Source organism: Scleropages formosus, chromosome 6, assembly GCF_900964775.1.
Source record: "Scleropages formosus chromosome 6, fSclFor1.1, whole genome shotgun sequence".
Classification (NCBI taxonomy): Eukaryota; Metazoa; Chordata; class Actinopteri; order Osteoglossiformes; family Osteoglossidae; genus Scleropages; species Scleropages formosus.
Window position 1 is genome coordinate 34,237,209 of NC_041811.1, and position 11,593 is coordinate 34,248,801.

The window sequence follows — 11,593 nt, forward strand, 5'->3', positions numbered from 1 at the left end:
GTCGCACAGGGTGTCGAAAATCATGCCACGTGAGCCTCGCGCACCGCGCTCGCCGTGCACCGATTTACAGGAGCGCGCCGCCATCAGCGGAGCCGTCTCGTGGCGCTAGGAAGGAAGGTGTGAAACGGCCTCGTCGGAGCGTCCTCCGGTCGCCCTGTCTAAGCGGACCGCACTGAGGTAGGGCACAGCAGTTAGGATGGTAAAAGTACGGTACATTTACACTGACTCAGCTCGCGCGGTGCACTCAGTAAAAGTGGAAAAACGCGTCGGAAACGACAGGAACGTTCGACGGACTACGACGCATGACGGCCCACCCACAACGCAGCGCTGCCAGCCTCACTCTCACCGGGCACCGGGGGGGTCGCCCAAAGCCACGCGTCGCTTGCAGTTCCCCTGGTGCCACGGTAAGGAGGAGCGGAGCCGTCGGGAAGCGCCGGGGCGGCGTGCGTGACCCCTCCCGCCCCACCGCCCGATCCGCGTGGCACGACAGTCAGAGCTGCACAATGCAGATGGACTCGTGCCACGAGGTGATGGGTTTTTCGTTTGTTTGTGTGTGTGTGTGTGTGTGTGTGTGTGTGTGTGTGGTGCGCCTCGGGCGACTGTTCCAGTCAGTGCAGGATTGACTGTTATGCTAATAGCGCGTCGTCCGTTCGGGCGGCTGCATCGCGGACTCTTTCTCATATTCAAATGATTTCTTGTCCCTTTAACCCGCAACAAAATACTGTACTTGCACCGCGCACCTGATGATGGCAAGCAAATTTCTTTTGTTATCTCAACTTGCCGAAAGACAAGTTTAAGACGTGAACGCAAAATTAGTTTAGGTGCAAATCTAAGGCAACGCGCAGCAGGAAAAGCAAAGCCGGACGCTGCGGTTCGGCAGTGAAGTTATAATCACGCGGGTGTACAGTACTGTGCTGTACTGTAGTATTTTACCTGTGTATCCAGCGTCATCATCATCTCGGATTCATACCCCCGTCCCGGTCCGTGTCCTGGCAGTCATGGAGGCGTCGCGGCGCTCCTTCACAACACGCCTTTGGCTTTGCACATTTTGAGCGACGGAGCCAAAAATCCACGCACAGTGTTTCGGGAGCGTGTCGGATTCCTGTTAACCGTGGCGCTTCTGAACGGGAGCTCGCGAGCGCTCGCAGATCCTCGGGCGAAAGCAGCCGTTTCCAGATGTGTGTCATCAATCGCGCGTGTCGCGGGCGTCCGATCCGTTAAAAAGCGGGTGCGGAGCGGCTCCTCTGCGAGAAAAGGTGGCCCGCGCGCTCGGCTTGGCGCGTTACTAACACGTGTGTGTTTGTCACACACAAATGGGCGCCGAAAGGTGTGGAGTCGACGAAGGAAGGGATGGGATTCCGTTAAATGAGCTGCAGTGAGTGATGGAAACGAAAATGGTCTCCACTTATTTATTATTAGTCACACTGTGTACTGCTAAATTTAAAAGAAATAAAGAAAGAAAGAACCAGAAAAAAACCTCTCGATCTGTGTGTCGGAGAGACACTTTACAGCTGTAGCCACACCATTGTCACTGTAGCGTCACTCCGCCAAATGCCAGGTTTGCAAAACACATCTTCCTTCGCACTCCAGCTTCAAAGAAAGGATATCAACCTTGAATCATCATCCTCATCCTCATCCTCACCGTGCTGCTCGTCATCGGACGTATGCGTCTCGCGACTGAGCGCGCGGGCCCCCTCGACTCGAGCAGCGCGGTGGTCGCAGCCCCTTTCACTGACAGCTCAGGTGTGAACTCATGTTGGTCCAAGAAACACTTTCGCTTCATTTATTGCTTTCCGTCCGGACGCGTCGCGTTAGTGAAGAAAACGCGCTCCGCGCGGCTTTGTTTAAAATTGTAGCGCGTGATAACTCGGGCAAAAAGAAAAATAAAAAATAATGATGATGACAGCTACACCTTCCCCGCACGAACAAAGCAGGATGAGAACGATGCGTTCGACGTTCCCGCGACTGAAAAAAAATCGCAGTTTTCTGTAACGGTGCAGTTTGATGATGGAGAGTCGCACAGAAATCCACAATTCTGGGTCATCGTCGTCGCCCGTTGTAGCCTATTTCAGTCCCTCTTGCTTAGCAAATCGGCGTTTGCTCAAAACCCATATTCCTAATGGCACCGGCGCTATTTTTATTTAAATGAAAAATGACAGCGTTGCAGATCAAAGACGATAATATATTTGTATGTGTCCAGCGACTATTATTAACATCCGCGCGCGCGCTCTTCTCTCAGGATATTCCCCCGTGACAAAATGGACGATCCTTCATATCTCTCACATGTTGTGTTTCGCGTTTAATCCGCGTTCCTGTGTCTGTGCGCCAGACCAGTCAGTTAGTCCGAAAGCCGGCGATGCCCACCGTCCGCTTTTTTTTTTCATTCAAAATGAACTGATCTCCGCTTCTTGTAGGAAAACGAGGGCGCGCGCACACACACACACACAGACACACACACACGCGCGCGCGTTCACAAATAAAGATATTGAAATTCAGGTCCGGCCCGCAAAAAAAAAAAAGGACAAAGCGTTTAAATTCCAGAGGGAAAAGAGCGCGGAAGAGCCGTCGGGCGGCGGTCGGAGGGGAGGACGGAGGGAACGGAAACCGGAACGGAGATGCGCGAGGAAGCGCTTTGCGTGGGAAGCTCGCGCTGAGACCCTCGGAGATGTTCGTAGGACTGCGCCCAGCGGACAGCGCCTGCGGCGGGGGCCCAGTGACCGAGCGGCGACGCCGCCCCCTCCCGGTGTGTGTCGGCTCTCCGCGCGCGCGGGCGGGGCTGCCGTTTTTCTCGCGTTGCCGCTGCCCTCCGCGCGACATGGAGGGGAAGCGAGGCGAGGCGAGGCGAGGCGGGCGCGCGGCTACCGCCTGCACCTCAGACCTTCGTATGCGGCTGAAACGGCGGGCTGTGGCCAAGGGCGCGCGAGACGCTGCCTCTGAGGCGGCGCGCGGAGCCTCCTTAAAAAACCCGTGCGCCACTTTATGCAAGCGCGAGACACGTATATACGTATGTATTATATATAGAAATATGAGAGAACAGACGGGGCGCCCTCGGGTTTCTGTGCAGGAGGCGTAATACGAAGGTGTTCCGAATTATTATGAAGTGGAAACCCTTAGCGCGCGAGCTCGCGTTACACAGTTCGGCACGAGACAACCGGAGGAGTGCAGACACACCGATTCAAAGGAGGAAAGAGAAAGAAAGAAAGAAAGAAAGAAATTTGCACAAGGCTACAGCAGCGCTCATTTCCATCCATTCGCTGCGCTGACGCTTCTTCAAAGTGACTTAAGGTACCAACAGTTATCACAACTGGGTACTTTGTTACTGGAGTATTTTACCGGGGTTAAGTACCTTGCTCCAGGGTGTTTTAGCAATAGGTGAGATTTGAATTTGCAGCCTTCGGATCTTGTGCTGTCAGCTGCCCCTAAACATACAAGTAGTGAGAGAAGACACTGGGTAGCACAACAGTATTGTGTAAAGAAGTTAAAAAAAACGGAGTCTGGATGCCTCAGTACCACTTGGACAGTAAGAATATTTACATCAAAGAGTTGAACGGCTGCCAGCGGATGCGAGCGGAGGTACAAGTGGAGCTCTAGAGCTTAAGGTTGTCTTCTCTTCGTCCAGGGTGTCATATAGAATGCGGGAATCGTCGTCTACGATGGCGAACACTTTGTTTAAGGTTTCCTCCAGAGTCCAACCGAACTCCCGGGACCAAGGCAGCCTAGCGACTGGATCGAGCCCTTCGCTTCGTCCAACTCCGTGCTCCAAAAATCCATTTTAACGTGCATTCCCTAATGGGGAACGAATCAGACATTACCCTGGTAAAAACAGACGGCACACTTCGATCTCAACGAAAAGGCCAGAGACACAATGAGCCTTCTGTTCGGTTACATAAATTATACCTCGGTAAGCTGAATTTACAAACCTACGTGTAAACATTTGTATTGTTTATTGAAGTGTTAGGACCTAGAAGAATGTTCTCAAGGTTTATGAGCATCAAGAGGAGAGGGTATCACATAACCATATTGGAGGATTCAGAACGCTAAGCTAAAGGTTCAAACGGCATTCCATTTAGCGTATTTTTAAAAACGGAGTGCAAAGAACTTTCGTAGCTCCTGCAATATGCACCGTACCAGCATACAAGCTCTAGGTGAAGTAATAATTACACAAATTAATTACTTTGCTGAAGGCTACTGGCTGTAAATATAGCTAATGAATGCCTAATGAAAGCGTACAAATATGGACAACTGAAAATTTATTAAGCTGAACACTCTGAAGAACAGCAGCAGTGCCCCTCCAAGAAGTTAAAGTTACTATTGTTTCCTTAAACAGGCAAATGTTGCCTATTTATATTTGACACTCTTAATGGCAGAATTATACTTTTTCTAAAGGTAAGGATGGCATCAATCTAAAAAATATATAAATAAGCAAAAGAAACAGCAAGTAGCAAGTGGATTTCTACACCCTCCCCAACCTATCATTCCCTGCATGTGAAAAAAGGCGTTTCAGTTTAATGCATTGGATCATCGTGAACATATGAGCCACTAATTTCCAGAAAATGCACACAAGAATGGAGTTTTTTCCTTTGGTATTTAACCATTTTGTTCCCCGTAACTCCTCGGACCCTTCCGTGAAATACTGTTCATGTTGCTCTTAGCTGTGGAAAATGTAATTTCCTTGCGGTTAGTCCTAGTAAACAAAAGCTTCCACCCAGATGTGCACAGGAAGTCAGAATTGTTAACATTCAGATTTGCTTGAACAATTTATATTGTCCAGTCTTCCTTCCACTCTGTTTGTCTAAGTAAACTATGTTAAAATACCATACAATTACTTCCATGTTGCCAACATTTACTGAAAACAGCACAAATAATAAGTGCTTGTTAACAAAAAAAATTCTGTATCGTCATATGTACTGTTTCCCTGTTAAGTAAATAAGAGGAATTAGTATAGTGCTGGTTTGTATAAAACAATAGTAAGTAATTATAATAAAATATTAAAGTTAAAAACCATACCATCTTTCAGTTCCTAGAGTGTATTGGTGCATGTGGAAGAGAGGTTACCATGGAAACAGGCATCTTGAGGACCTGAATCATGCTTCTGACCAGCTGCCTGTGCTTTTACCACGTCCTGCTTTGGAGAGAACGATACAGACTAGTGGGAGGGAGAAGGTAAGACAGGGAGATAAGAGACAAGGAGGTCCTAAGGAGACTCTGTGATCAGGGGAGAATGTGAAGTAATGTCAGCAGAGAAAGTTCACTGGGTTCAATGGGTAAGCAAAGGAGGGAGTGGAGGAAAGAGAAGAATAACGAGAAGGTAAAAGAAACCAGTGGTGGAGAACACAAGAATTTTATGAGCAAGAGAGGTATCTACATTAATTAGCTAACACTTTTCTCTAAAGCCACTTTCAATGTTAAGCTAGTTAGTTATTTATCCAGCTAGGTAATTTTACTGGAGCAGTTTGCTCAAGGGTACTAGAGCTGGAGGTAAACCTGCAACCTTTGCGGTCCAAAGGCAGAAGCTCTGACCACTGCACTACCAGCTGTCACTACAATCATCATTGCAGTAGTAGCAAATAATGACCAGCTAGACTTGTGATGCGCATGCTCTATACACTGAAGCAGGCTCTGGATCCAAACATAGTTAATTTGGCAGAATCGGTGCATTGATAAGAGAAATGGAATCCTTTACTGAGGATTACTGGGTAATGTGGTACGATCATCAGCACACTCTCCTCTGGATCCGGGGGTCGGGCTTTAAATGAACTGTAAAGTAAGGTACACGTGGAAGTAAAAACAAATCAATTTCCACTTAAAATTGGAAATCGACTTTACAGCAACAGCACATTTTATCACCGAGTGTCTCAGTGGAGACCAAAAAGATGAAGGCTGGCACTATTCAGGAGTTTAGTGGAGGGGGGACCTTTAGATGCATGAAAGCTCCCATACACCCTTTTGTATGCAAGTTTACCTGAAAATTCAGTGCTTGTTAATTCAATATAGCTTGAATTAAGAAAAGGCTTGAAATACCTTTATGTTGTCAGAAAATTTATTGCATTTTACAAATGTTTAAAATATGAAAAACTGGCATTTTCACTGTAGCATTTGAATATAAATGCAAAAAAGGAACACATACAGTCCACACAAAGAAAAACAATTCATTGACAATTTCATTATAAAATTTTACATAGTGCTCATACAAAATTTTCACAGCAACAGTATAAAAAGAAAAATACTAAAAATGTTAAAGCATTCAAAAAAAGATGTTTCTTTGAAGTGTAATGCCTTAATATGAAATATGATCTTTTGAAAGGAAAAAAATAAAAAAAAAAACGACAAGTCCGTATCTCCCGATAAAATATGAATTGTATTTATCCTGTTCCGTTATTTTACTACTATATGACCACATGGTTTGGACCTACAACAGCCATCAATCTACAGACAGACATCACATCATACTTGTGCTTTTGGCACCGGTTTCTGGAACTTGCAGGTTCCAACTCACCTTCTGGTGCCTCTGGACCTTCCCCACAGTACTCTCAGCAGAGTGCCCCCCCCACTAGATTTCCCAAGGAACAGCCTACATCTCACCCCCAGCACACAATTCTTCAACCTTCAGCCAACCAACATGTAATCAATGACACTGTCGAAACAACTTCCACCCCCTGACAATACAGTCGATGCTCTCACATTCCCTGCTGAAGACTTATGTTCTCTGGCATGGGACCTTGGAAGGATTCCATTCCTCCACTACTCCCTGTTAGTTGGTATCAAAGGTAGTCAGGAAGCAGCTTGCATAGCTGTCATTGACTCCTGTATAGAGGCTCCCTTTGGGTGGTTCTACTTCAGACCGCAGTGGGAGACTGGACTCTCAAACACGAATGTACCGCAGTGTAAGCCCCAGCACACTGGTGTTCTGCACAAGTTCCATTGTACTGCTCTTGTCCTCATTGTTTGTCTTCTGATGCTTTAGCACAAGAAAGAATCGCTGAGAATTAAATACAGATGGCTTGTTTTGATTTCTATCCCCAGGCTATAAGGGAACTCCCACAGGGTGTCCTCCCATACAGAATACCTTCGGATCAAGGGCTTCTGCTTAGCCGAGACAGACACAAAAGACTTATTTTCTACAGGCTTAAGACACCAACCCACATGTTCCAAAGCTGCAAATCTATAGCAGGCATTTCCAAGTGGCCGGTGTGATATCCCATAACTCAAACAACACAGAGGGGAAACCATAGCCCATCATTAAATCATTAAACTCAACGTCCTTTCAGTGAAGCTAGTCGATAATACTGGCTGAGTGCGTTTCAATGGATGGTCAATGTGACCTCATCCAAATATTAATTTTTCAGTTATAGTGTTTTTTTTTTTAGCAGTCAGCTGCATGTGTTTTATTTGCTACCTTAACCATCATTCCTATTCTACTACACACACAGGTATCCCAGGTGTCAAGTTCTGAGAGCAGGAAAAACGCCTGTACTGTGCAACACAACAAATTTTCAACAAGCCTAAAAGGTGCATTTGAACAATCATCAAACGATATTTCATCTCACTGTGACTGTTCTGTTTTTGTATGGCAGGTACTATAAGGTATGGAGTGTATGTGTCATTTACTTGAATTAACATCCATTTCAATATTTTTTGCTATAACACGATAGATGAGTTCTTATGAAACCCTACTTTATGGAAAATCATGCAATGAAAATAATAGGGCTATAGCACGCCGAGGCGGCCCGGGGAGGGGGCGGAGACAGGGGCAAAGCACTCCCTATTTCTTCCCCGGTGCCCAGCAGCAGAGAGAGAAGAGATCGAGGAGGAGAACGAGACACAGACGAACCCGAGCTCGAACCCGATCCCAGAGATGATGCCCGCGTCCCAATAGATTCAACTCTCCCAGCCCCCCGACCCGCACGAAACCTCATCCTACCTGTTCCCTGGTCCCCCTTTTCCATCCCTTTCCTTCTCCCTGCCCTCATCAACGGGCAACTGCACCTCTTGTCTCGTCTCCTGCCTCGTCTCTTACAAGGGCTTATGAGAAAAACACGGTTATGGGCAGACAACTCAAATCCTCAACAAATTTGTAGCCAACGCATTATCAATTTTAATAACAATCCTGACAAAACTCTGAGCACAGTTTCAAAACATGTTCAATTCAGAGTAAAGAATACTACGGTAAATATACTTGAAAAAAGTGAAGGTAGCTTGAGTGCAACACTGATTTCTTCTTGTCAACCGCGGAAAGGATTTCACTTTTTTTTCATTTCGTTTAAAACGCTTTTACAAGAAAAGCCTAATGTCAGAGCGTTAAAGCTTTTTTATGCCCCCACCTAAAATTTATCACCAGCACATCCTCGTCACCTCGCTCACACATTTTTTGGCGATAATTTGTTTTTCCAAAAATGACGGGAAAATTGAGGAGAACCTCGCTATCAGCACTTGTCGCTGAACGGAGCGACATATAAATTGTCATGTGTATTCCTCCAGGGACCGCTGTGTTCATCTTCGTTACTTTAAGTTGCACTCATTTACTCAGTGACACAAAATGTAAACATGTTGGGGAGGAAATCGCACACGACACAACGGGAGTTTCGTATTTGACGTCACTTCAGTACGAGTGAATTCGCATTAAGAAAACTCGTATAGTCGGAGAAGTGACTGCAACTGAATTTATCTTCAATGTTGAAAACCTGCAGAGTAACTTAATTCAACATAAATCATAATAAAAACAAGTTTCAAGCAAATGTGGCTAGAAACTTTGACTGCAGCTTCAGTAACTGACTTAAGTTCCCTATGAGTACAGTAAGAGTTTACAAGCTGACAAGGTTGCAGTTACATACATTTAAATTTATTTATTCAGCAGACACTTTTCTCCAAAGTGACTTCCAATGAACTCTATGTAGTGTTATTAGCCCACACACCTTATTCACCGCAGTGACTTACACTGCTAGATACACTACTTATACTGGCTCATTCATCCATACAACAGTGGAACACACACACTCTTTCTCTCACACACTATGGGGGAACCTGAACAGCATGTTTTTGGAGTGTGGGAGGAAACCAGAGCACCCGGAGGAGACCCACGCAGACAAGGGGAGAACATGCCAACTCCACACAGACTGAACGGGGATCGAACCCACGTCCTCTCGTCTGTGTCGCTCCAGTTACAGAGTCCAAACTGAGACCATTTCTTCACCAAACCTTTACAGTTATAACATCAAAAGCACAGGAACAGTTTAACCTGAATCCTGCTAAACTCTCTCTCCCGGTGTCAATATTCATGCCATTTTCACTGCCTTTAGATTCAGCCCCATGAAAACACAAATTGGGTCCTGAGGTTGAAAGTTTACATGTATTCATTTAACTGACACTTTTCTCCAAAGCAACTTACAATTGTTTAGCTATTTACACGGGTGGAACAATTCAGGGTAAGTAGCTTGCAAAAGGGTACTACAGCCAGAGTTGGGGATTGAACCTGCAACCGTTGGAGTCAAAGACAGTAGCTCTAACCACTACGCTACCGGCTGCTCCATACTTCAGACCCGTCTTATGTTCATAACCCCATGGTTCTTCTTGAGAGGAAATCTCAGATCTGCCAAGTAATGCTGGCAATACATGGAAACCATGCTCATAACTGCAGAAAACTGAAAAACACTGCTATTCCATCTGATACCACCACACCACTAATTGAGCCTTCAACCCACCTCTTCAATTGCTCCCCAGTGCTGATTGATCCAAATTCATGAATCTCACACATGAGACACACTTCTAGGAGATCCCAGGCATTTCATTTTTCGCACTTGTCGGGTATCAAATACACTTTGCGAACCACTCACGTGGTAGCTGTGTGCAAAGCAATATCAGACATCTTTTCTTATTTTCTGTCTTATTGATCCCTGGGGATCAATAAAGTATCTGTCGATTTTACATTCAAAGAGCTGTCAACTGGTGAAGGCCAGCACTTATGAATATTTATATACGGAATATTGCTTGTACAGCTCCTACTGTAGTTCATTTGCAGCACAAATCCTAGCAGCCATTCATTTCCGAGCAGAAAACATCCATCATGAATTCCCGCGAGTGGGACGAGACCCCAGAACCCCTCACTGAAAAACTGGAACATATAATGCTAGTGAGCCCGGTGAACCAGGTCTCTGGTACCACGAGCACCATGAGCAATGATCAGCTCATACACAGAGCACACGCAGCACGTAGAGTGCGTACACAGGACACACATACTTCGAGAGAGAGGTCCTAAGCTCATAGGTCTGTGTTCGTTTGCATTTGTTCGTTTTTTGATTCCAAATTGAAAAACAAAATGCAAATTACGAGGCCTTCATTCGTTTTTTGTTTTAAAAATGAAAAACAAATTATGACTTAATTAGGTTCAAGAATCATTTTTTGCTCAAAATGTAACATATTTAAAATACGCCTCATTTATAGTTTTGTGCCGTATTATTTTTTGACTTTGAGTTATTTCGTTTTGCGGTATTCTTGAACAACCCGCATGTAAACGAAGTGAAACCACACACAATCCATGAGTGGCTTTATTGAACATGCAGGCTTCGCTCTGAGTTATTGATCATAACTTAATATGAATCACTATGTGCTTTTCAAAATCAGAAAGAGAGTGACAGTAAAAGGGAGAATGACATGTCCACCAAGAAAATGGGCAGGATTTATTTTTCAGGTGCTACTTCTTCAGAATGGGGGCCGTGGTGGGTTTGGCCAGGTCCTGCTCTCTGGCGGGTCTGGGGGTCGAGTCCCGCTTAGGGTGCCTTGCAATGGACTGGCATCCCGTCCTGGGTGTGTCCCCTCCCCCTCCAGCCCCACACCCTGTGTTGCTAGGTTAGGCTCCAGTTCGCCTGGAGACAAGCGGTTTCCGACTCTGTGTGTGTGTGTGTGTGTGTGTGTGTGTGTGTGTGTGTGTGTGTGTGTGTGTGTGTGTGTGCGCGCTTCTTAAGAATCGTATTACTACTTAAGCGCAGCTGTTAAAAGCACCATCAAGTTGTAGCTGACTAGTAGTGGCGGTAGAGCATGATGAGATATATGTTTCATTCATCATATTTGGTATTGTGAGATTTTGATTTCTACACCTTGTGCGATTAAACGAAAAGAGGAAATTAATAAGTCCTTTTCTTCTTTGTGTGTGTGCTCAGAAACAATAAAAAGCCGTTTTTCTCATTTTTCTGCAACGTACACGCGACAGTACCTTCGTTCCCTGATGGTCTCTGCTGATTCTTAAAGCAGAAAAGCAAAGTACGGGGTCATTGAGCTCAGACAAAGCATCCACGGTTATGCACCACAGGTCACATTCACCACAGGAATAACATTCACCATAGTTCAACAATATTTATCATTCATAAAGGTCTTCACATAACCAGACAGTGTGGATTGGTTTTAGCTTCCTTACCATGAGGGATGCACGTTCAGTAGTATGTAATAAATCTATGACATTCGTAACGATTTGGAACGTCCCTTTTAAGGCTGCCATATGGGATATTTGTGGGAAGAAAATTTGCCACCGAGATAAAGTCACATTTCTGCTACAACCTCTGTGTTAGAACCTGCAGCCAGGTGAAGAGCCTTTATTTTCATA

General features: G+C 45.4%; 1 protein-coding gene across 1 annotated transcript in view; it reads right to left on the reverse strand.

The window, feature by feature from the left end:
• ralgds (ral guanine nucleotide dissociation stimulator) overlaps positions 1-4,835 on the reverse strand; it is a 57,253-nt gene extending 52,418 nt beyond the window's left edge. Inside the window, exon 1 of the mRNA XM_029252806.1 lies at positions 934-4,835. Within this exon, the coding sequence (XP_029108639.1) occupies positions 934-957 (24 nt within the window). The 5' untranslated portion in view covers positions 958-4,835. The remainder of the gene's footprint in view (positions 1-933) is intronic.
• Between the last annotated feature and the right edge of the window lie 6,758 nt (positions 4,836-11,593).